Below are 26601 nucleotides of genomic sequence, written 5' to 3' on the forward strand. Positions count from 1 at the left end.
GTTCAATGCATCTTTGATATTATGCAGATATATTTGTATCAATTTTACAGAGAACTTGAGATTACAAGCTTTGAATTTTTTAAAGAATAAACTGCAACAGAAACATTTAGAAATTTTTTTTGCTGATCATTCATTTAAAACAATAAATCTCAGAAACGTTCTCAATAATGTTTAGAAAACAAGTTAAGAGACAGAGGCATAAAATCTCCATAAAAACATTTTTATTCCTTATCGGTAGAGACCGCATATGAAAAGAGGATCTATTGTGAGCTTTTCAATAAAAGCAACTGAAAAAAGCCAGCAATCCACCTAAGTAGCGGAGACACATATCCAGTTCCAGGGCAGAAGACAGCTATCAAAATCATCTCCTTGCCCTCTCGCAACACAGGAAAGTCAGTTTTCAGCAAGAGGCTAAAGAAATTACGTCAAGAAACACTACTCTGAAGCAGTTGTCCAAGGGCCAGTGTTTCCCCGGCTCATCATCAGTCTTCAAACTCATTTGTCACTTTCTTCTTTTTCTTCTTCTTTTTCTCTGTATTCTGCAAACAAATAAACATTGCTATGATAAAAGCATAATAGAAAAGCAAAGCAACACATGTAGCTAGGCAACAGAGCTTACACCTGAAAGCATCACAGCAGCTGCCATACTCAGCAAAGCACAACCCAAGAGATGTCCCTCCTCTACTGCTAAATGCACTCAATGTTTACAGCACGGTGGGGCCAGTGGGCAAAGGAAGCCGGCAGCTCAGTGCAGCCAGGCAGTAAACCAAGCCAACTTGCACTAAACCAAGGGGAGAAAATTAAACCCCATGTTACGAACAAGATTTCAAAACTGAGCAAATAGTTTAGTTTGGCCCCATCCACTCTACTGTTGCTAGAAAACATCAAATGATACTTCATCAATTCAACCGGAACAGCCTCCACTCCCTACAAATCCTAAACACCAGACAGATGCCTGTGGATCAGCACCAAGGGACACCCTGCCCAGTAGAAAAGACATACTAACAGAGAAGACCAAAGCTGGGGGTGGACAGAGGAAACCAAAGGAAGGGAAATATGGAGGCATTACAGTCACAAATTTCCCAGACCTTGTTGTTGTAATGTAAATCTCTTGGACGTTATGGCGATGGACACAATGAAATAGTTATCAGGGTAAAGCTGTCCTTGCATATCATGGGTTATACAGATGAGAATACATTTTTCCCCCTCACTCCAAAAGTTTTGGAGAGTGTCCATTCCCATAAAGGATCAGGGAGCCATGCAATTCTGCCTCACCTCAACTACGGGGCTGATGAGGGGTTCCTCACTCAGTGCCTCTTCTTCAGCTTGCTTTTCCTTATTTTTTTTCTTTTTCTTCTTTTTGACAGGTTCATCATCTTCTACAGTTGTCTGTTCTGTACCACAGAAGAAAAATGAAAGGCATGTTGTCAGTTAAGCATGTAAAAGGCAAAAAAACCCTTTCTACACGATGTAGGAGGATGCAATAATGGTATTAATAATGAAGAATACCGAACACCACACTGCCCCTTCTTTATATCTCTCTACAGCTGTTTTCCCTCTACTTTGCCCTGACCTGCATGACTACTCATTGCTATAATCAAAATATACAACTACCTAGGACACAAATTACAATGTTCAGACAGCACTATTCGCATCTCCTAGTACAAACGCCACTCCTATATGCTGCTCCCAAAGTTTGAAACAAGCTTGGATGTTTTCATTTGTCTGCCAAATTACCTTCAAGTACTCTTTCTGAAAACAGACTGTCCACAGTTTGACAAATATTTTTGCCAGCATCACAAGAGCTGGGGAAGGACTAAAACCCATGTTAGAAATCAGTTCAGCCAGCAGCAGCTTGTTTGCAGATGATTTCCCTATCTTGAGGTTGGACATCTGCTGAGAAGCCGATCAGGTTTTTTACCATTTAGATTGGCAAACACTAAGATCTCTTAATGCTGAGCTAATGTAAAGCATTTAATGCAAAAGCAGAAACCCCTTCCTCTCCTGGAAGACAGGAATTGAATTATTTATATTAGCTGAGAGGAATGTTAACCCAAGAAAGGTTCACCTATGCCCCCTTATATTTATTTTTCAGAACTATTCATCAATAGCTGGTCTATCTTATCACAGTGGCAAAGGCACTATGATACACCACTAATTTTCTAGAATACACACCACAGTCTTAGGAATCTCTGCGTAAAGAAACCAAGCAGAAATCATTACCAAGCTGACCACCTATGCAGTAGCCAGGCTGTTACCGGAGCATACCCAAGTCAAATTTATTTGAACAGCTGAGTCCAGTGCTGGTTAACAAGTTTCTTGGTATGCAGTACTCATGAGTAAGTTCATGACATAGCAGTCCTTCAGTAGCTACAAAACCGAGAAGCTGAAACCCATGGTGTTTGTGGTGCATACAGCTGCTACTGGAGGTATGACTCAAAAAGTAATTTTCTCACTGTACTCCCCCAAACAATCAAATCAAGTTAATTTTGAAACACACTCACCACTTACAAAAGGAACAAAACCAAAACCAGGGCAATTATAAAAAAACCTAAACACACAACCTCCTAACATCTTGATTGTACTTTGTCACAAGTTTAGTTCCTCAAGGCAGCAGAAGGATGATGAGTCAAAAATACACTTAAATCTTTGCTTCTAACATAAGCTTCAGACAAAAAAAATCGGCTTCAGGGTAAAAGATTTCTAGACAAGTCTACAGGAAAATACAGGCAGCTAACACATGCAGTTTTCTGACATTAAAAAAATGCCAGAAGCAAAACAGCAAAGGATTCCAGATAAAGGAATGGGTAAATATAATTGTACGTGGATTCTGCCGCACACATGATTCACAGTGAACTGTGTGCAAGCAGAAGGCATTCAAAAACGTGTAAAAGTAAGTATCTTCACCTCCCTGTAACACAGGGAAATAGAAAGTAGCTGAAAAATAAGCATAAACTACATTCAAGTCATACGGTACATACAAACAGAGGCATACGCACCACGTTTTGCTATGTAACAGTTTTGGTCAGCTGGACTGGTAAGCTATGCATTCTCAAGCAAAACGCTGCGTGGTAACCTTGGAAAAGTAACTCCTTGTTACGACCCTACATGTCATTAAGTCTGACACACCAGGCAGCAGAACCTGTCACAGTTTACAACCGCAGATGATGATGCACTGTGCACTCATAGACACTGTCACTTCTCACAACTAACAGCGGATGCCTTCCTGAAGATTTCAGTTGCTGCTTTCTAGCAAAACTCATCATAAAACTTCATGTATTTGTACCTAGGCACAATGAGGATAAAGGCTCCAGGGGCAATGGTCTTTTTCGCTCTGGGTGCAACACTAAGTCACTCAAGCCCAGTGGGGTTTCTTTGTGATATGCAACAGCTGACAAAAAAGCCAACAGCTATCAGGCACCGATGCACAGAAAGCAGCACCCAGAAGAGCAGTATGATTGATGGCCCTGTACAGTACTGCTGGTGATCTTCAGTAGTTCCACTCACTCATCCACTTTCCACCAGTTTTCTCTAAGCTTTTACACACCAGCCTGGTGTACCTTCCCTCTTCCACATGATGCTCTGCATGTACAGAATCAAGTCAGATTGCTTATTAATAAAGATGCCAGGTCATGATGTTGCTGTTGTTTAAGGCTTTGTGCCTCACAGGGTTCACTCCATTAATTTAAGATTGTATTTTTCTTTTTAAGAGAGACTTTTCCAAGTGACTAGCTGCTACTATATCCTGATGCTTAAATACAAGCTGAATGCTTCACTAGGGGCACTGGTTTGCCCTGTCAGTGGTATGCATTTTATCCAACTGCAAAGACTAGTCACAAAAATACCTGTCCTATTTCCCTTCCCCCAACATTCAAACAGGTTTTAACAGACAACTCTTTAAATGAATTATATCTTGTTTCAGGCTCTATCCTTCCACTTGAGTTTTTCAGTGTAAAAAGGTAAAAGTAGTTTGAAGTCATACCTCACCCGCAACCCCCTGCCAGTCCCTATCCAAAGTACTGCTGTACACGCACCACAAACGCGGAGAGAAAACATCACGCATCTAATCTCGCAGTAACATTTACATTTCAGGCTAGCACAATTCAAAATATTGTCTCTCTTTACAACAAGTATTAAAGCAAATCACTTTTCAGTGGCAGCTTCCCAGCTTATTCCTGTCCCATACCTTTCTCCTGTAATACAAACTAGATGGAAATTAATCTGGCTGAAGAATTCCCTTTTTGCCTGCACTCCTCTCCCCATTTATCACATGCACAAACAGCATGGGGAAGGAGGGGGCAGAGCTTTCTTTCACAACACTGTGTCTAGATGTGTAATCTCTGACCAGGGAAAAGCTTAATAAAGCACTGCATTAAAAAGAATAGAGCCAAGAACAGCAGAAATAAAATATATAAATGTTAAAAGCTTGTGCATATTTAAGTGGACATGCAACATAAATCTTAACACTGGGATGTCCTCTGCACTCTTCTGTGTATTACAGAACTAACTTATCGGACCACCACCCCCCCCCCTTCTAGCACGCTGTGCAGTCATACACACAGTACTAGAAAAGAGCAAGGTCAAGGTCTGTCTAGGGGGTGTCAGGGAAATGCATGTACTTTGCTGGGTGGTATTTAATAACCAGAATTTGCAAACATAGGGGCAGTATTATTTTAAAGGCTGAAGGGAGTAGTTCTGCATACAGAAGATATGAGATAACGAAGTTATCTGAAAACACTTCTTCCACAGTCTGAAGAGCTGGCACAGTTAGTTCTAATGCCCAAGTATCCAAATTAAATGATCCAGCTGATAGGAAGAACTGGGAGAAAGCAGGCGCTATGAACCACACATCTGAAGGATGCCCTAGCATTTCAACAAGAAAACCTGTGACAAGAAGCAACACATCTAAATCCTGTACCTCAGGTTTTAGGAAGTTAAAGAACCCCAAGCAAACAGTATAGATTTCAGTAGGCCACAAGCATTCCGAACACCATCTACTGCTCAAATAATTCTTGGTAGCTCAAGGAGAACTGCTAAGCTCCACCCAACCCCTAAACCAGGAAGTATCGATACTCAATAAAGCAAGTGAAGCAAACACAAGCAGATTTGTGTATAAAAGCATGAACCATTGAATAATAAATATATCTATGAACAGAAAAATCCTACTCATACTGTAAGAGACCAGGCTAGAAATCAATGTAATACTTCACCTGTGAGTAGCTCAAGTCTGTGAGCTGTCAACACTTGCTTTCATAATGCAAGGGAAGCCCAAGGCAGCAATTCCGAGACTATAGTAAGGGAAGTTAGTTCAAAAGATTATCAAAACCAGTAGCTGTTAAGAATACCCACATTCTCCAAAAAAGCAGGCAAAGTTCAAGCCTCCAAAGTACTCTTGTGTCCTTGTCTCATGATAAGCACAAGTGAACAAGCTGAGGCACAGATCTCATCTTTACAGCACAAAGGATTCTCCCTCCAGTGTAACTTCAATTTTAGATTCCTACAAGCTGCTCCATCCATGTACACAGACACCATGAACCAAGTGACATCTAGAAAGGTCACACCTTGAGCATGAAGTGGTACAGAACAAGAATTCTGACTACACCCTGATAGTCCAGAACACAACAGCATAGAGAACACCAGAAAAGGATGGCTCTGACAGCCTTCCCTTGCTGCAGGCACAAGTAGTTGACAAAACCTGGGAGTAGCTCACACCCAGATGTGGCTTAGGGTCTCACAGAAGTGACTTAAAATTCATCTTCCTTTTCCTTTCCTGCTCCCCCCAGTTACACACTGAGTACTCCACTATCACAGCAAGTATTAGGCCAGCCATTTAGAGGTGCTGCAGTGCACACTGTAAAGAAGAGAGAGAATGTTTCTTAAAATGAACCAGATTGAAGATGCAGTCCAAAATCCTTCTCCACACAGTAACTTATCAGAGAAGGAAAGAACAGCTATGGCCATAGTTCAGTTTCAGCTCTCCAGAGAGTAACAACTGTTCCCATATTATGTAAATTCAGACTGAAATTTCCAGGTGTTATTTCACCTCAAATTCTGACTTTCAATGTTTATATATTGAAATATGACAGAAAACAATTCCATACATAATAAAATGGTATTCCTTAAAGAAAATTAGGCGAGTTGTGTTTTTACAGAGAAGAGCTTTTTTTGTCTTCAAGATACCGAGGCCCACTAAATACAAACATGTTGCGCAGGAAATTCTGCAAGAAGAATATGAGTAGAGTTTTGGTTTTAAGTGTTCTTATATGCTTACAACTGTTTAAAAGCACGTATTTAAAGTAAATTGACTGCATTCTGGTGTCAGTCCATAAAGGATTATTTTTTTTTTTAAATACACTGTCATACGCAAGGAGAATAACCAGGTATTGTAGCTAGCTGTAGATGTTAAGCCCCACTGCACAACGCACACAGCAACAAGCCAGCAGCACAGATGCAGCAACTAACCTTTCACCTCTGCTTTGATCTTCTTTGCTTTCACAGCAACCTCTGCATCTTGTTCTTCTACCTCCTGAATTTTGCGTTTCTTTGAAACGGCAGGAAGCGTAGAGTCACCAGAAGCGTCAAATATTTTTACTTCGCTGTAATGAAGAGAACAAGTCAGTTTAAGTAACAAAAAGAAGAGCTAGCCCCCAGGTAAGATCCTGCAGTTGAACATAAACTTTCCAACACAACCTCCTGAGAATATTGACAAATCTATCTTGCTCAGTTAACAAAGCATCTACAGGTAGTGAGGCCCTTTCTCCAATGCATGAATGGCTCATCAGTAATCATGACTACAGGAGATACCACACAAAGTACAACTGTCCAATCTAAACAGAAGATATAAGTTAAGTAAGAATTTGTTTCTGGTTTATATCTGTTCAAGGCTCTACAGAGCACTTAAATTACCTATTAGATTGATATCTCTGCTGCTGAAAGCTTTTCCAGCATACCTGTATGGTCACAAGCACATAGCTCCCCACAATTTGTTAAGGCCATATAAGCATACGCTAAGGCTAATACACATACACAGGAGTAGAAGTAGCTTTACTTTTGCTGCCTCTGCATTACATTCACAGGGCACAATTCACAAGGCAGGATAATGCTGTGGCTCATTCCTGTATCACCAACTTTCTGGGACTCTCAATTATCTAATCTGCACCTGAAGCTGCCTTTTCTCAAATATGACATGCTCCTTTGTTTGGTCCCAACCTCCTCTACAAGCTGCAGAGAACCAGCCACGCTGAAACCCAATGCCCTTTAGTTGGACCTCTTCAGGGGCAATTGAATCATCTAATAGTAATGAAGACTTTTTTTTTTTTTTTTTTTTTTTTACTTATTCAGAACACAATTCCTACTGAAGGAGAAAAGGGTTTTAAAACAGTAAGCCTAAACTATCCCCACCCTGGCCCCAGCCACACACTCAGCATCTGAACTTCTCTCAAGTAGGAATCTGAAGTAGCCACTTTGCACAGGTTACAAAACCAACTGAGGCTAGTGACCAGACTGGAAAGCATGTGGTAATGCTAGCAGACGGTACAATCAATTAATTTGTCCTCCAAGCATCAGAAATTATTCTTATTGGTATTAACACTGTATATTGCTTTACAGAAATTGATTACACCGGCTTTTGCAAATAGTGGGCTTTGCTTCCATTAAACCCAGGCAAGAGCTCACTGGCTTCCTTGTCATTGTCAAAATACTGCTAATGAAGAAAAAATGAAAAAAAAACCCCAGCAAATAAATATGCCAAAGATAGGTAATGCAAACTGATGTCTTTTTTGGAAAGTGTACTGAAATGCTTCACTTAAACATCATATCTAAAAACTATCTCATAATTAATTTCTGAAATATTACTTTGATGTAGCCAATTCATACATGATCCATAGTTCCATGCAAGACTAAGAGATTCTTGCCAGTCTCCTTAAAGCACTAGTTCAAACAATCTCCATAAAGCAGCACTACAAGGACAATTTGACAGGGACTGAATTGGTTTCCCTTTTAGGCAGCCAGACTAAGCCAAACAGCCAGGAACTGTCTTCAGTCTCTCCCCCAAGCCTAGACATGTTTGCAAAGCATGTCTAACAGTAGACACATGTCCTGGCAGGAATTCATGACTCCTCATTTCAAGAGGTCAAAAACCAGCATGTATGTTGTCTCCTCAACACCCTCCTCCCCTAATCTACTAACTCCTTACACACCCTGATGCTGTCTTTTCAAAAGCTGCTCCAGAAATCAGCCATCTCACTATGCTTTGAAATGTCTAGCATATGGAAACAAAAGTTACAGCTAGGCTTGAGAAAGATGTTTGGGGACTGCAGATGGGTGCAACAGTGCTATTTTTTCCTCACAGAACTAGCACCCAGCCCTGCTTTTGCTAAGCACTTGCCCTCTCTACACCAAAGGTTCAGCAAAATAAGCACGCCAAGCTAAGCAAGAAGCCTGCAACCAAATGAAGGAAAATATCCAGATGTCACAGCTCAGACTAATAATACCCTGTTCAAATCCATAGATGTTCAGCTGTCCCAGTTGCAATCTACAGTGTCACTTCAGGCACAAGAAACTGCTCTAACAGTGTCCAGAGTACAGAACCTATATATTGCTTAAGATACGTATTACTTATTACATACAAAACCTAAACAAGGAGGTGAAGCTTTGCTCAAAACAAGTGAGGATTTTTTTTTTTTCTAAGAATAAGATGACTAAGTAGGTCTCTAGGACAGCTTTTTCAAGGCCAGGCTGGATGGGGCTTTGAGCAGTCTGGTCTAATGGAAGGTGTCCTTGCCCATGGCAAGGGGATTGGAACTGGGTTATCTTTAAGGTCTCTTGCAATCCAAACCATTCTGTGATGCCATGATTCCCTGACAAAGAAATTCATTCAAGCTCTGATTTTGCCAACTTTAATTTATTCAGATTAGCATTAAATAAAGCTGCTACATATTAACTCCCCAAACTGTTCAGTTTTTTGGTCTGACACAGATAGTATCTAAATATACTTGTTACCTGATTACATCAGTAAATTACTCTTAGAAAATCAGGACTTTCTCCTATTCACTGGTTTTACCACAACTGTAAAGTGTGGAAAAATGAAAATTCCCATTAGCAATGGGACTTGTAATCCGTGTTTAAAGACACAAAAAAATGTTTTCTGGATCTTAAGTCAACTCAGCCCACAACCAAAAAGCTTCTCAGAAATAAAAACATGGAGAGCTATTTATACTCAGCCAAGCGCAAAGGAAAAACTATTCACCTCTTGTTTTGATACTTGTCTGTCCTGGCCAAGGCTTTTCCAGTACCACTTATTCTTCTTATCTACAAGAAAAATTTGGATGTGAAAAATAAATTGCTTATCATGAAAACAATTCACAACATTAGTTCTACAGCCCTTGAAAGGAATTAAAAAAGTAAAGACAAACAATTTATTATTGGTCAGGCTCTTGTGTAACTGTATGAGTCTCACACATGGAAGAACAGTGACAGGGAGGTAAGTGGGGTAAGAAAGTCATGTGCCTTCGTAATATTGCTCTTCAAGAGCCAAACTCAATTAAGGGACATCTAGTACTGGATCAAACATACCACAGCCACGTGACATACAACATCATACCTCTAAATTCCCAAGATCAGCTCAAATTTCTGCACTTTTTTCTGCAAGAGTAACTGCACGTCAGGGCAGGTATCACCTGGCATAAAGCCAACCTTAAAACCACAATACAGGCCCCAAATTGGATTTGATTTAAATTTGTACTTGTCAGGTGACCAGTTTGCATTTTGGTATTAACATGTCTCCTTGCCTTTGTTTTGATGGGAAGTATCGCTTCCCATGAAATGCTTAAGGAGGAGCAGGCAGGTTTTTCTGGATTTTTCTTTTTTTTCTAGTGATGCCAGTACCAAAGCATTAGTATCAGATCTCCTAGCTCGGAAGGCTGAACCTAGTCATCATTTACAAGATCACACGCAGCAGGCATGCCACCTAAATGAGAAAAACAAACCCTATGCTCTCCCAGCATGCTGTGCCGATGGCAACAGATGGAACAGCAGGTACAGAGGCAGGATATACATTAGGTGATGAGAGGGCAATGCAGCAATTTGCAGAACAACATCTTGCATTAGCTACAGAGAAAGCTCCTTAAGACAAAGCATCACCAGTGTTCAGATTTTGGGCAACCACAGTGGAAAATGTGAGGTGGGCAGAAAAGGCAAATGTGCTTTCTTCTAAAGGTGAAGAGAAAGAAGCTGTGAAATAATAAGCACATTTTTGCAATTAATACAGAGATTTAGTAAAACGTAAAGACACAATCTTACTTATTTTGTTCAGAATCAAGATATTTCAGTATAATGTAACTGAAGACAGGCATGTAAAGAAGAAAAACTGACATATAAACAAATGGACGCAGCCAGCTTAAAAACCCTACTGCTTCAGCCAAGCTTGAGAGAAAGTACAGAGTAATAGTGACACTAGATCACACAACTGAGTGAAGGGAAAAGACTCAGAAAGCAGTGCATCAGAAAATCATATCATGAACAAGAATGTCTGCTTCATGCAGCCCTCTGACAGACTTACCCCTCTCTCTTCCAAAAGCCTCAGTCTCGTCTCTACTTTTAGTCTGTTCTCAGCTCCCATTTCAGCACTAGTATCCTCTCCAAGGGCATCATAACGAATAGTCAAGGCAGTCTTAGCTGCCAGCATTCGAGAAATCTGGAAAAGCCGAAAAAGTATTAAATGCTAAGACTTCATGTAAGGCAACGACAGGAAACCACACTCACAAACAAAAGAACAAAGTAACCATTTACTAGCAGTGTTTAATCCAAAAAAGTTAGTACATCATTCTTTCAACACTGAAATACTGTTAATGTTACACCTTATTTTCTTGATAAATAGAGGGGAAGCATCTGAGACAGCAAGTTCGTTATACATATCCCACACTAGCCCAACTTTTAGATCAGATTAGTTTGAGGTGTCATTTCCATCTGGATAGCTTTCTAGTTGGTTTTTTTTTTTTTTCAAACACCTGCATGGTAAAAGCCTAAGTTCCTTAAAAGCCAGCCACGGAAGTTACTAGCTTAAGCACAACACAACTGATTTTCAAGCAAAAATAAAGCTTGTAAACAGCTTAGTTTACTATCACGTAGAAGAAAGTAGTAACATACTCCTTGAGAAATTCACCATTACATCATAACTCAGCAGCTACACATCTGTTATTACTCGGATGCATCAAAGGGACAATCCTGTTTGCTTTTTTGAACAGGAATGAATGACATCCAAAGATTTGTGGGACAGTGTTATTTTCCACGTAACCATGAAGCAATACAGTAAAGCAAGCCATGGAAAGAGCTGCATTGTGAAGCTCAAGCCACATCATCAGCAGACATTCACGCTCTGGAAAAAGCCAAGCTCGTAAACAATTCTGCAACTCACCTTTCCTTTGTTTTTAGTATTGGTTTGTCCCACTAGGGAAGCATGATAGATAAGGCCAAATTTAGGTGTGTCCCGTTTAGTCTTCAGTGCTCTGAAGAGTGCCTTCTCAGCACCCAGTAACTGAACTGTTGAAGCTGGATGTTTTGCCAGATTCAAGAGGGAACCTAGAACGAGGCGACACAGCAACAGTAATTTGTCAGAGGATCAGCTAGAGAATCAGGAGGCTAGATTCCCACACTATTCAAAAGGAGGAATCTCAGAGCCATCTGATTCCTATTTCTATGACAGCTGCTTCACATTCATTTCCTGAAGGACAGGTGACCCGTTTCAGTCTTTCATGCTTCAACTAACTGTCTCGGTTTGATTTCAGCAACAGGAAAGGCGGCTGACTCAATAAAACATATTGCACTGGAGTAATGCCTACTCCCAACAAAGTCTGGCAGCAAGAACACGTCATCACAGAACTGCAGCTTAGATAACTGAAATAAGGCTGCTACCTTGAGTCAGTCTGACTATAAAAGTCTAATGCCAGTTTGCCACCATTTTACCTCAGAAGCGACTGGACTATCAGCAGGAGGCTCAGTAAGCATCTCAGAAGAGGTAGTGACTTAAGTTGCCCTCATATTCCAAAAAGAATTCAGGCCAACTAAGAACTCTGTCATCACAGGCTACTTCCAAGCTCATGCTGGTATTCTCAGATTCTTCAAGAGCCACCTTCCCCCCCTTTACCATGAGATGTTCATCAGGGCCTTGCATAATCCTTTTAACTGACCAGTCAGAGAAAATCTCTGATGAGGTCACCTAAGCTTTATTTATGCTGATCAGCGTAACCCACCTGCATGAGCAATGAGCCTTGCTCCAACCAGTTCGCCCACCATGACAGTAAGATTAGGAGCAATAGCCATCATTCTGTTCTTCAGGTAGTCATACAGTTGTGTTCGATACTCAGAGATTTCAATTACCTGGCAGACAGAATTTGGTTACAGGAATCAGTATCAGCTGACCAATAAAGATTTAAGAGCTAAATATATTGAAAAGAGGAAGTGCTGAGAATTCCAATGAAGGAGATTAACAAAATGCAAACAGCCAAGAGCCAGAGTTACAGAAAGCTTTCTATAAGGCATATTCCCAGAACAGACCTCTATCCACAAAGTATATTGGATCTGTACTGCTTATTCCCTTATGCAACTTATTTTCTCAGCAACGTTCCCGATAAAGCAGCTGACAACATGCCAAAGACAGCGAGGCAGAACAAAAGTACTTAAAGACATTTTCTTTAGGACAAAACCCTGGAACATTCAGTTTTCACATAAATCTTTGCCACCATTCTCTTGAAGTGGGATAAATGCTCTTTACTTGTTCCATACAAATACACACAATTAGAACGGACATAAAAAAGCAGCAGGGTCTAGACCAGGAACAGGAACTCCTAACCCTGCCACTCCCTGGTAGTCACAAAGGGATCCAACTGGCACCACTAAAGTCTGAGGGAGTTCACATACAATCCAGATGAAAGCAGGATAGGTCTCCCAATTCCTTTTGAGGCCTCAGCACTCCACTTTTAACCCAGGGTGTATCACCTAGCTTTGAAAGTGACAGACTAAAAAGATGCTATACAGTACCATTATCTCAAAGACTTAAAAAAGCACGACGATGCCAAAAGTCACACAAAAGTAAGACTGCCACTTTTGGAAGACTGTGCAGATATCAACAGGCTGAGATGGCTCAGATGAGGTAGTGACTATGCACCCTCATGTCTGTATATCAGGAAAGCACCAATATAGGAATCATCACTGCCATCGCGTGTTAGCAATACCTTAGGAAAAACCTCTCCTTGGCAGAAGGGGCTCCGATATGGCTAAAATGGAGTTCCTGTTACTATTCATCCACGTGTACATACCTGATCACAGAGATGGATTATATTGTTTATGTCTTCCTCTGATACTTCTGTCCCCATGGAAATCTCAGCAGCAGCCTTCACATCCTGTTCAATCTCCTCTGGTAGGATGTCAGAAACATCAGAGGCAGCAAAATTGCTTCTGTCTCCTATGGGGGACAGATGAAAGCATGTTTCATGCTGGGGGCAAGATGAACTAGTAAAAAAAGCACAGAAACAGATAAAGATAAAAGGCCAAAACAACAACAGTGAGTCAAGACTGCTGTCACGCTATTCCAAACTCCCAAAATACATGTCAGTGTTCTGACTTATGCTTATACTAGCTGAGAATGGTTGGAAATATTAAATTTGAAACTAGGAAAAAAGTGCCCTTATTCTGTAACTGCGGAAACTTCATCTTTCAGTAGCTACTTGCTGCAAAATTCTCAGTCACAGGTTTACAAAGAATTCCAGGAAGCAAGCAGTCATTTACCACTAACCAAACCTATGTAATTCTTCCTATAATTGGGAAAAGAGTTCCCTTAAAATCACAAGTCTCTCTCTGGACTTCAAATGTCATTATTTAAAAAAAAAAAATCTTCAATACAAAGCACATGCTTGAAGAGCTGAGGCAAGTGTCTGAAATATTATAGTGGTCATTCTTTTCTGCTCTTACGAACAACTATAGTAGTTGTTCTCTCAGAGATCACTCACAAACATGCAGCAATTCTCTTCATATCAGTTTTTGGCAGCTAATTTCCAAAGTGGTCTGCTGATTAATTGTAATTCTAAGAAGATATGCTGGTGTTCCATGAAGAACTTGCTGACGATATGGCATTAGCTTTCTTTTAAGCTTAAAAATGATAAATTGCATCAAGATACAGACGCGACCATACACTACTTTTCTACTGGCCGTATTTACACTGCTGCTGAAGGCAGGATTGTATACAGGGTCATGACTAGCTGGATGAGCGAGTTGCTGGTCTACAAATCAGTGCCATTAATGCACCGCATACTAACATGCAACATTCTCCAGGCTCATGTCTCCTTATTACTCACCAACTTTCCGCACACATTTACAATACGTTAGGTTATCTGTGATGATTTTGCCCAGTTCAGGGAAGTGCCAACCATACCATTCCCTACAGCGCATGATGTAGTTATTCAGTTCTTTGTCCAAGTCATCAAGAAGTGCTAAGAGAAAGAAGAATGGACTTTTTTTTTAAAAAAGATAATCTAACAATGGAAAACTCTCAAATCAACAGATTTAAATAGCATGAAGTGTTTTATCTCATAAAAGCTAGAATAAAACATAAGCTGCGGTACATTAGAAGTCTTTACTTTTCAGGGAACTGCATAATCCCAGGCACAATATTATGGAATTCTAGTATTACTGTCAGTGTGGCCCAAAAGTTTCATCACTGGGACAGTCTTGGTACAGACTAACAGCTGCAAAGCACGTTCCCCTGAAAGGCAAGCAGCAGCCAGTCATCCTTCCTCTCAGTCAGCCAAAATGCTATACACAAGACTGATGTTAAACTTAGCCATCTAATAAACTTTAAGGAAAAATATTTTAATGGTGAGAAACTGATCTGGTATTTAATTACTTCATTTAAAAGATTGTACTAAGCCCTTCAGTTGCCTTTATAATATAAATATACCCAACAGAAATACAGCAGTCTTACCGTTTACCAGATATGACCAGCAACTGGATTTACAACAGAAGAGTGTAGCACCCACAGCATATATTGCTACAGAGCCCTGAGGGTAAAATATTTCCCACTAACACAATACCAACATTCCCATCTGTTGTCTCAGTGGTAGTGACGAAGGAACAGAAATCAAATCATTAATTTCAGCTTAAGTATGTTTCATCATTGACAACAATCTGGGAATTAATATTTCGAACAGGATTCCTCACAACTGCTTCACAGCAAGCAGGCTGATTATGATGCAGATGTCTTCAAGGAAAAAATAAGGAATGGACTTCCCTAGCTGCATTTACAATTTCAGTCTGTTTTCCATTAAGAACGCAAGGAGATGGAATGCAGCATTACACACTGCAGTGAGTTTTACATGCCCAATTACAGAATGTATTTCTGCAATGCCCACTATGCAAGATACCACCAAAATGAAGGGCTAGAAAATCCACAGAAAATCCTGTGGGGCCCATTCTCCCAACACTACTCAGAAGGCATGTTGGGAAGTGAAGTCCTCAGAGGACTGAACTAACACTGCCTGTACCTTCAGCTGCTCTCTACTAAGAAAGAGTGGATGACAATTTACTGTATCATACAAAAAAATGTTCCTGCTTGTGGAAAACCCTATTAAGAAAACACATCCTGAACACCAATGCCCAGTCTACTGAAAGATGCTAGGAGGAAACTGACAGCAATACTTCTCTGTAACCAATGTAGTCAGCTATCCTAAGCTGAATGTATTAATAATTTAAGCTCTAAATATACTTACAAATTGCCTGGATAATCATAGTATCTACTTTGTCTGGGCTGAATTTCAACTTGTACCGGGAAAGGCTGAGGAGACAGAAATACAATTTCATCAGCATCCTGACATCCTGCTGAAAGTATGTCCCACCTCTTCCTATCTTGTATTAATGCAGCTGTCCATATATTCATTCATACCAGCTCAGTTTTATGCCACTGACTGCTCTCAGCTGTGGCCAGAAACTACACTGACACAAGTTTCACAACAGCTCCAATGTGTACATGTGCACACCCTGTGACCAGGGTGAAAGTTAAGGCTATCTGTACCATGTGCAGCAGACTGAGCATGAAGGCTGTGGTAGGAAACTGGCTGTTGGTTTCTTTCCGCATGGTTCCCCACAAAAAATATTTGTCAACAGCACTTCCAGTTCTGCAGCAGCTGGAGGTCATCCACAAAACTCTACCTACCCAGCAGCAAGCATCAGCAATGCTAATGTGAAACAACAGAAGAAACTTCCTCGAGCAGATTCTTACTGTCTGAGAAAGCCCATTACCATCTGGTTTTAATGTATGTTTAACATTTCTTAGTGTGCTAGAGTACAAGACACTTGATATCAATGAGGACTTGCATCTTCAAAGTTCTTTTTCAATATTAATGCCCATTTTCTAAGCAAACATGCATTTATTTTTAAGGAATTGGCTACAGCAAAGCAGTTCTCTTAACTTGCCAATGGCTCGTGGACAGGACAAGCTGACATCAGGATACTGATTAAAAGTTACTCATGAATGAATGTTTGACCTCATGCTGATCCAACAACTTTGTATTTAACTACTGTTCCACTAAACTTAGGAGGCAGTGATAGCAAGGTGGGAAGACAACTCTGCCTTTAACATTTACATTATGTATTATATGGGTATTTATTCTGGCATAACTCAGCAAATCATGGTCTTCACCTTGTCTCTCAGTGGCAATGGAGGTTTAAATGACCCATCTGGCTGTTACAGACATTGCAAATCAAATTCTGAAGTACATAACATGCAAAGGAAAGCTATCAAATACAACTTCAGGTTAAGATGAAGCCTCTCCGTAAAAGGATGTGTGCAAACTGGACAGCTCTTTATAAAACAAGATTTCAGATACAAATATGGCTTAGTTAATGGAGTATAAAAGACCAAATAACATAGTCAGAGACACTCCAAGCAGCACAGCACAGCCAAGAACACAGGAGTGGAGCAGACACAGGATGAAATAGACCTGTTGTAGGAACTTACCTGTGCGCCAGACCAAGACACATAGCTGCCATCTCTCGAGAAGGGAGGCCTGTAATAAGCCCTTCAATCTGGGAGCGAATTCCTCTCATCAGCTCTGTAACCATTGGGCTGTGTATACAACTCAAATTCAGCTTATCCTGCAGAATGGAAGTCTGAAGTCAGGCGTGACAGTAACATTCCTCTAAAGCCCTTCTTCCACCAGCCTTATCGCATTATACCTGGTTTTCCCACTACAATCCCATGATCACACAACAGTTTCAGTCATCTTTGGTGCTCGAGGTAGTGACACCCCCAGTTCCCCACAGAGTAACAATTCCAGTTTGAAGAAGAGATTTATAATTAATGTTCTATCTGTTATACAGATACTGGAACTGAATATTCAAGATTTTGCAGTTCACTAGAAACAGTTTAGCCACAGAGAGAATTTCAGAGGTAAAGCGCTGGGGACTTTGGGTCTTTTTCCAAGAACAAAACTGAATAATTAGTTCAGAGTCTTTGGTATTATTTGCTTTAACACTAAATCCTCAGTCTGCAGCCTACACCAGTTTCCTAAGACAGCAAGAGGAGGTTGTCAGAATAAAATTCACTGGAACAGGGAGTAATTGGACATAAGATGGGAACCTCGTATTTGACACCTACAAGACATTGGAAAAAGTAGTCCACCTCTACCGTACTTCTTCCTTCCCCCAGTACGTGAGGACTGAAGGACATGCACAATTGCTGGTAGACCGAGGAAGGCAGAATGATGCATACTCCTGACAGGATAGCAAGTCACACCCTGCTACTGCTGCATCCGTTATTGAGAAATAAACATTTCTGCCTGGCTGGTTCTTTGGTTCTCCCCCCCCTCTTCTTCTGGATGGGATCACTAGGGAAATGAATTTTTTATCTGCTGGGTTTCTAACCATTTAAATATTCGAAAGAAATCAAGCAAACCTTAACACCTCAGCGCACTTCTACCATATCATTCAATTGTGTACTCAAGACGACATCTTTCCCATATATATGCAATACACATTTGACTGTAAGGATTAGTTATCTTTCAAACTGCAAACACAGCACTGGCAGCATAATCCATTGCTAATAATTGCAAGATCTCTGAAACCCAATTATAAGATTTCAGTTGCACGAAACAAAAGGAAGAATGGAAAAATCAGTTATCACCTTTATGACACCTCCAAGTTTGGCATCTGCTACAGCCAACTGTTCATGGGCATCTTTTGCCACTATCTTCTTAAGAATTTTCTTTAAGTTCTTGCTGAGTTTGCCTTCTACAAGAGCTGTGGATGCTACATAAAACAAAAAGACCAAAGATGTAGTTTCTTTCTGCTCCTAAAACATGTAAAAATGCTACTCCTAACTCAGTATTTTTTATTTTAACTGCCCACAGTACTTCTAGTCTAAGCTGCAATACTACTTCGCCATGCAGTAGCTAAAATTGAAATAGAAGAAAATTATATACTTGCTCCTTTGGAGGCCTAAATCAGAAACCCTTCTCCCAGTCGCCTCTCCTTTCTCCATGTGGTTTCAGTTCTATTTCTGTTCATTTTGTTTAAGGATCTCTACAAACAGTATGCCATATGCTTTAGATATATGTTTAACATTCCTGAAGGCACGGCTATATGAGAACATTTTGTATATCATTTAATTAACAAGCCATTTTCCAGGTCCTTTAATCTGCAACTATGATATCCTAAAAATTGAGTAACGGCCTATCTGCATCCTCTAATGATGATAATGTACTACCTAAAGCTCAACAAAGGATGATGCGAAACACACTGACTGGGCAGTCAGACACAAACTTTTAATATAGCATGTAGACTGAAAAATTTTAAAAGGACGTTCTTCATTCTCAAGTATTAATAGATCTGAAAACGCTTTACAATTCCACACAATATATTTTAAGCAGGTATTTATACAACTGTCTTTGTGGGTCAGCTCTGTGCTCCACTTAACTTCTGCGATTGATACACCATCTTCATCACAGTAAATAAGAGCAGAAGCCAGTGATTTTTGATTTCCAGAACCTTAATGAAATGCAAGGGTAAAATCTAAATGCTGTGCTGAGTTTCCTCTCAACCTTTCTACAATGGAGATAAGTTTCCACCTTTCAAGACAGCCAATAGCTCCCAACCCACTTAAAACAGCCATGTATGTAGTCTTCCTTTCAAAATCAATGTGACAGTCTGAATAATCTCCCATTCAGATAAGTAAACCTGAAGCAAAGTAGTACAAGACTTTTTGGTTGGGTGGGGATTTTTGGGAGTGTGTGTCTGTGTGTTTTGTTCTGTGAGGGGTTTGTTTGTTTTTTTTTAAATCAGCCTAACTATACATGATCTGAATCCAAACCTATGCAAAAGCAACATAAATCAAAAAAATATGCCAGGGAGAGTAATATACGGAAGCTTCAATCTCAGTTGTTTCACTTGCATCTCATGCATGATGGGAGTGTCTCCATTCTCCTTTCCTTAGCTTCCTTTATAAGCTAACCCTACTACATCAGAATATGAAGAACTGCTCTTTAGCTGTAAATGTGACCTGGAACATCCACCTACTGAGGTCATAAAGCAAATTCAGCTGTAATAGTCACACAATTTCTGAATAATTAGAACTTTTTATAATTTCTGTTCAAACTAGTCCACAGCACCAAGGATTTAAATGCTGAATTAGTAAAAATATTGAATATAAGGCTTTTAATTGTCTTTAAATACCTGAATTTCTTCTAAGTGGAACACAGACATTTTTTAGGCTTAAACACAGGCAAAACATGTCCATAAGACAAGGGCAGTGGTAATAATATAGGTACTCTGACATCCGTCTGTCTCTGTCATAGTGACTAAACAGTGATCAAATCAGTTATATTCAGCTTCAACAAGAATCCGTCATTGACAACAAGCTACATACATCAGTCAAAACTTTCTACATGGTGCTCATTAGTGAGCTGCTTGGGAAATAAGCACGGTGGAAAAAAATTGGACTCATTACATCTCTACTGCACTACAGACTGGATGGATGACTTCATAATACAACAAAAACAGCTGACTTGGAAAAATGTGTAATTTAAAAACTAAGCAAGGAAACAGAGAAGGGACAGAGGTAAGCAATGACTGAACTAGTGCATGACAGGGATATTTTTTTATTTTTAAGAATGGTGTTAACTCACTTACCAGCAAGTGCTTCTGTTGTGTCCTGAAATTTTTCAAAGTGTTTCAGCTTTACTCTACAGAAAAAAAATAGAAGCGTGTAAACGAACATGCATAAACCAGATGCTAGAACCATTTTACATTTTTCCTGTCTCTATTATAGTTCCCCTCTTCTCTCCAAGACTGCAGTTTTGTTTGAGCCCTATAAGACTTCTCAGCTGGGTCCCACAAACTTTATTCAGAAGGAGAAAAAAAAAAAAAAAAAAAAAAAAGAAAAACCTGTGAATTAGTATTTCTAGGACCAATATAATCAGAAAACCTAAGCCCACTTTTTGTTTTGTAGTTCATATCTAACAGACAGACATCACCCATTTAAATTTCAACACTGCCCTCTGATTAACTAGGTGTCACTGCTGACTGACTGGTGGTAGCATCTTCCCACTCATCTTCAAACGGGAACCTTCTGCCTCTCTGGAACGTATTGCCAGCACAGCTCAAATTTAACAAGCTTTTCAACCAAATGCATCTTCAAAGACTTTAAAACTGAACTGATTCATTGCCCGTGAATCCTCAAGTCCTCCCCTGTAATTAGACATCAGAATACAAGTTCTAAGCTGAGCTTAAAACAAACAACAGAAAATTCTTCCATGCCCTAACTGCTGACCAGAGTCAAAAATCATTTGGACAGTGTTTAATCACACTGTGCTGGATCCTTAGTTAGGCCCAGCTTTCCTCTCCCCCTCACATAGCCTGTGGTGTTGATATCTACGGTTACAGTTAAGAAGCTATCTCAATCCAGTAAATTCCTTGTCAGGGACATGCATTTGACTAATCCAGTTCTGATTAACTACTGCTCTTTGTGAGTCAAGTATCTGCAAAGGAAGCAAGGTCACAGATAAAGCTGAATACTTAAGTTAAGCATTAGCAGAGCCCAACAGAAGCTCCAGGATTATACTGATGCCTTTTTAGAAAGGCAGGAGAGAGAGGAATTACTTTGATCAGAGTAAAGATCCATTAAGAGCCACATCCTGTCTCACAAGTGGCCAAGATGTTTCCAAGACAAGATTAACAACACTACAAACAGGCAGATGTGGGATATTCCAGCCTCTCCTCTTAATACTGTTACAGAGCCGGATAAATCCAAATCACAAGGCATAGCTTGTTCAGAGGTATCCGTTACAACCAAAGCTGGTTAGAAATCTTCCAATAAGAACGCCCTAGACAGGCTTGGAAGGAATCCACTGCTGTCCCCAGCTTTAGGGCAATTTGCTAGAAAGGCCAGCTTGGTCAGCAGACACTGCAATCCCTGTGCAGCTATGCAGTGGTGCTAACAGTCACTGATTGCATGGGCAACAACACTAACTCTCAACTCAGTGATTCATATGCTATTAGTTTCAGCTGGATTAAACTTTTTTTATTTTTTAATTTCTTGTGAGCACAAAAACCTGTCATTTCATCCAGTTCCAGCATTAGAAGCTTGGATGTTCTTGTTAAAGCACCCAGATTTCCTTAAAATATTGTTCAATTTTTTGCTTCGGTGACACATGGTAATGACTTCTGCAGCTTAATTACACTGCAAGGAAAGAAGTTATTTCTTCCACTGATACTCAATTTTAAGTTTCTCTGAATAGCTGACTTCACGTTATCACTGTTCACAGCTTTCAGATTTTACAGTACTGAAAAAAATCAAAATCAATACTACTTTCTGAACTTCAGATGTACATAACTACAGGCAGTCATGTCCTTCCAAAAGGCAGGCTGCCATCCCCACATAAAGCTGCTTACATTTTGTTTGCTTTTTCAGGAGTTTCAAATTCTTTCCATAAACTGTCAACTTCTTGGAGCTTTTTCTCATTCAGAACCTGTAGAAGAAAAAAAAAAATTAAACCACACACACACAACTGTGTTTAAAGTGCTTTTGAACAACCTTCAACCCTGCATTCGGTAGAGAAGACCTGAAGCAGATTTACAGTGTATCCAACCGCTGGAAGTTAATACTGATCAAGGCAACAAACTCAGCTTTGACGATCACAGTTTCAGCATTTTCTCTTAGCAGCTTTATCCTACTAATATACACACAATATCACAGTGTTTTTATAGAAGTTGCTCAATAATGGTTGGGCTCTTCTGAAACTGCACATTAAAGCAAAACCCTCTCCTTGTTTATCAAAACTGGGCTTGCTCCAACCTCCTCTGCAGGACTCATTCACAACCCCACTGACCCAAAACCAAACCTGCCACTGCTCTGGGAAAATACAAACGCATCCAGGACTTTTAAAAGGAAGGCGTGATCCCACAAGTTACTTTCATTAATCTGAGCTAGCCCAAGAGACAAAGAGAACAGCTCTACAAAGAAGACTTTTCACCGCAGTTTGGTAAACTGAGCCAAGAATTACCAAAGAGGCAGCAATGGCTTAATCCCATCTCTGTACAAAGGGGCTCCCCCTCAGTTTTTAACCAGACAAGATTTAACAATTACACCCCCTAAAGCCTACAAACATTTCACAAAATGCAGCATGTACTGCAGATTCCTAGAAAAGTGCCCAGGAGAACAGTACAGTCAACATCTTTATATTTTCTGCACCTCACTCAAAAATTGTGGGGACAAAACCACAAAATGCGAATGCAATGCAATTGCCATTTGACTTGGTGCAGTGGTGCAGAAACCATTCTTAGGATCATGAGATTTTGCTCCCTTGCAAATTTTTAAACCCCAGCCAAAAGAGGTTGTCTTTTTTTAAACTCGATTAGTAGCTGAGAAAATAAACATAGCAACTCATTTCCCACAGGACTCTGAGGCACAGAAAAACCTTCTGTTCACAGAAAAACCTCTCTTCTGAAGAGAGGGTAACTCTTCCTTCCCTCAGCCTGCTGATTCTTTCCTACCATTCATCCTTCCTACCCTGAGGCCTACAGTATTTTCAGCCTCTATAAAGACATGGGTGCATAGAGAAAAATAAAGACATAGAAGCTGTTACATCAATGTTTTTAATATATAGGAATTACATGCTATAGATATTTTGTGTCCTGAAATACTCACTGAAAAAAGTCTTTCAAGATTTCAAACATGGTTATGCCCCATTTGCCCTTACTATTTAGAGTGTTAGTTCCTCTGATGGAAGCAACACCTACAAGCGACTAACCAACAGCTACACAGCTTGCAGAGGAGAACAGTTCTTGATCACCAAGGCATAAGGGCAGAGCAGTTATGCTGGCAATGGTCATCTGTTAGCAGCACTGAAAAGGGAAGTGGGTGACCCGGAGGGCAGCTCTGCAGAGGAGGACCTGGGCGTGCTGGTGCGCAGCAAGGTGCCCGTGGGCCAGCAGTGTGCCCTTGGAGCCAAGGCCGATGGCACCCTGGGGGGCATGAGGAGAAGCGAGGCCACCAGGGCGAGGGAGGTGATCCTCCCCCTCTGCTCTGCCCTGGTGAGGCTCATCTGGAGCGCTGTGCCCGGTGCTGGGCTCCCCGGTTCGGGAGAGACAGGGAACTGCTGCAGAGGGGCCGGCGGAGGCTACAGAGATGGTGGGGGGAGTGGGGCATCTCCCTGGTGAGGAAAGGCTGAGGGAGCCGGGCCTGTTCAGCCTGGAGAAGAGAAGGCTGAGAGGGATCTTACCAATGTACACAAATATCTTAAGGGCGAGTGTCAGGGGGATGGGGCCGGGCTCTTTTCAGCAGTGCCCAGTGACAGGACAAGGGGCAACAGGCACAAACTGCAAAATAAGAACCTCCTTACAAATACAGGGAAGCACTTCTTTACCCTGAGAGTGACAGAGCACTGGGACAGGCTGCCCAGAGAGACTGTGGGGTCTCCTTCTCCGGGAAACATTCAAAACCCACCTGGATGTGATTCTGTGCAATGTGCTCTAGGTGAACCCCCTGCTTTAGCAGGGGGTTGTTGGACCAGATGATTTCCAGAGGTCCCTTCCAGTCCTGACCATTCTGTGATTCTGCGACCATGACCATCTCCCAAAATTCAGCAGCACAAATTCTGTCCAACATTCAAGTAACTAAAAACAAAAAGCACCCCCGAACCACACACCCCTAACACCCTCCCCAAACAAAACGAGCAGTGACAACCTTTAGAGACTGCTTTACAAACAAAACAAAAAACACCCAAACCAACCTAAACTGCAGAGAACATTTTGATACAGAATGAACACAGAAGTGTAACAATGACTCAAGTTTGCAGCTGAACAGCCACCCTGTCTAGGAAAGGAAAGCTATGTGATTGAGAGCCTTGCCCTGCAGATGCGCAGTGGCTGGAGCTCGCCAGATCTGGCCTTGGCAGCTGCAAAGAGCGTCGGCATGGAAAATCAAAGCGTGTCTCAAAACATGTATTTTAATAAAATACTTGCGCTCAGTTCCGATAGACCGCTTTCACCTCTCTCCCAATCCAATCCAGCCCAGACACCACCTGCAGGCCACTGCATTTCCCAGGAAGCAAGCGCTTAACGGCCTGCCTGTAACGCTGCCTTGGCGCCTGGTGCCCTCTAGCCGCTTTGCACACACATGGCAACCAGACCCCACGCCCCAGCCGGCGACACCTACAGCAGGGGGCTGCAGCACCCCTGCAGAGACTTCCATTTCTCTTTATGCCACTCCCACCTTTGCTTTATGTCTACCCTGCTTTCAGAAATTAAAATATGGGTTATTTTAAGCCTCTCCTGGCTCCTGTGAAAGATTAAAAAGCCACAGTGCACCACACAAGAGGTTCAAGCCTACTCAAAAGGTAATTTTTTTTTAATTTTTTTTTTTTTTGTAACTTGGAAGGTGCAGGATATTAGCCAGTGTAAACATCTAGTGAGCAAAACCTTCAGGAAGACCACTGCACGTATTAGTTTCCCAGGTCTAAGTGTTGGGGAGGGGGCACAGGACAGAAGTATTTCTGTCTTCTCCCTGAGGCTTACACCTTAACATTCTCCTTGCCTGAACTGCACAGCTGCACTGCAATGAGGAGAAAAGGTTTCAGGGCAGATCAAGTAAACGTAATACTCTGCAGAGCACCAAGGGCGTAGTTCTGCAGCTGACTAAGGAAACTTTGCTTGGAAACTTTTGCTAAGGAAACACCTTGCTCCTTTGCACCTGCACTTGTGTTCACACAAGCTAAACTCAGAAAAAAGCAGACTAAGTTGGCGGGGTAGGATACAAGTGTTAGGATCAAATTCTATAAGCAAACTGGTGGAACTGCACGAGCACCAACACTCGAGCAAGAGAACTAAGCAGAGAGGAGCACAAAACCGCAGCAGCTTTGGTTTGGACTTGTTCGAACCACCGTGGAACCGCTGCCTGAGGCACCTCAGCGGGAGGCCGGCAGGGCCCGGCGCAGCGGCCTGCTCCCCCCAGCGGGGCGGCACACCGCCCGCCAGCGCTGCCCTGCCCGTGTGCGGCCGGCGGGCAGGCCCCGCTTCTGGGAACGCTCGGGCCGCGGCAGCGGGGGAACCCGCCGCCAGCCCCATCGGCTGGGGCCTGCTGGAACACCGGGCGCGGCGGAAAGCCCGGAGGGTAAAGGCGGGCAACGTGCCCACCCATGGGCGGCTCCAGAGCCTCCGAAGGGGGCAGGGGCACGGCCCCTCACAAAGACCCCTGCAGGTGGGAGGCAGTGAGAGCCACGGGTGGCGCTTGGCGGGAACGCTGGGGCAGCCCCCCCATTCCTCCCATTAATCACCCTCCGACTCCCGCCGCAGCCCCTTGCCCGCGCCCCCCTCACCACACGGCCTCCCAACTCCTGCTCCCCCCGCCGCTGCCCGGTCCCCAGCCCCCCGCACGGGTAACCCCCCGAGAAGCTCCCGGCTCTCCCCTCCACCTCACGCCGGGACGGTAGCCGCCCCCCCGCGCCGAGACCCCCTCGGGCGGGGACGGGCCGCGGCCAGGCGGGAAGCACGGCGCCCGGCCGGCACGGCGCACCTCACCTTGAAGATGGCGTACCCAGCGGCGGTCTCGAACAGCACCAGCATAGCGGCGGCGGGCCCGGCCCGCGGCGGGGGCCACGTGCGCCACCGGACGGGACCCCCAGTCAAGCACAGGCGCGCGCCGGAAAGGGAAGTGGCGACAGCGGAAACGACCGCAGCTGTGGCGGGAAGGGGAAGCGGTGGGGCCGCACTCTGCGCGCTCCCGCGAGCCACGTGGCGGGCGGCGGGGCTCGCGCCTGCGCGAGGGCCGTTACCGCCCGCCCTCCCCCCCCAGCCCCTCAGGGCCCGCCCGCTGCGGGTAGCGCTGCCCCCGCTCCAGGGGCCGCACCGCCCCGCTGCTGCGCGGTCGTTAAGGTTCGAGTCTCCAGTGCGCGTTCAGACGCGGCCGGGGCGGCCCCTGCGGCGCCCGCCCGCGTTACGGGCCGCTGGGCACGGCCCCGCCGCAGCCGCCCACCCGCTCCTCCAGGCGCAACGGGCCCCTGCCCAGTGCCTGCGGGGCGCTGCAGGTGCCGTGGCTGGCGGCGGGGACGGCCGCGGCGGCTG

General features: G+C 42.6%; 1 protein-coding gene and 3 non-coding genes across 4 annotated transcripts; all 4 read right to left on the reverse strand.

Annotated features, from left to right (window-relative positions):
- Positions 1-206: 206 nt before the first annotated feature.
- On the reverse strand, positions 207-26201 carry NOP58 (NOP58 ribonucleoprotein). The gene is made up of 15 exons (XM_040602611.1): positions 26059-26201; positions 21934-22010; positions 20173-20225; positions 18170-18294; positions 17006-17142; positions 15759-15823; positions 14349-14483; positions 13314-13459; positions 12249-12375; positions 11414-11577; positions 10559-10693; positions 9248-9309; positions 6463-6596; positions 1276-1394; positions 207-539 (listed from the first exon to the last, which is right to left on the reverse strand). Exons 1-15 carry the CDS (start codon positions 26101-26103, stop codon positions 483-485), a joined length of 1581 nt encoding a protein of 526 aa, XP_040458545.1. The 5' UTR covers positions 26104-26201; the 3' UTR covers positions 207-482.
- Positions 12000-12085, reverse strand: LOC121093256. Its single transcript, XR_005829542.1, has one exon. It is a non-coding gene; the product is annotated as a small nucleolar RNA SNORD11 (small nucleolar RNA).
- Positions 13132-13215, reverse strand: LOC121093257. The gene has a single exon (XR_005829543.1). It is a non-coding gene; the product is annotated as a small nucleolar RNA SNORD11B (small nucleolar RNA).
- On the reverse strand, positions 15092-15180 carry LOC121093261. The gene has a single exon (XR_005829547.1). It is a non-coding gene; the product is annotated as a small nucleolar RNA SNORD70 (small nucleolar RNA).
- Positions 26202-26601: the final 400 nt, after the last annotated feature.

This window comes from Falco naumanni, chromosome 8, assembly GCF_017639655.2.
Source record: "Falco naumanni isolate bFalNau1 chromosome 8, bFalNau1.pat, whole genome shotgun sequence".
NCBI classification, from domain to species: domain Eukaryota; kingdom Metazoa; phylum Chordata; class Aves; order Falconiformes; family Falconidae; genus Falco; species Falco naumanni.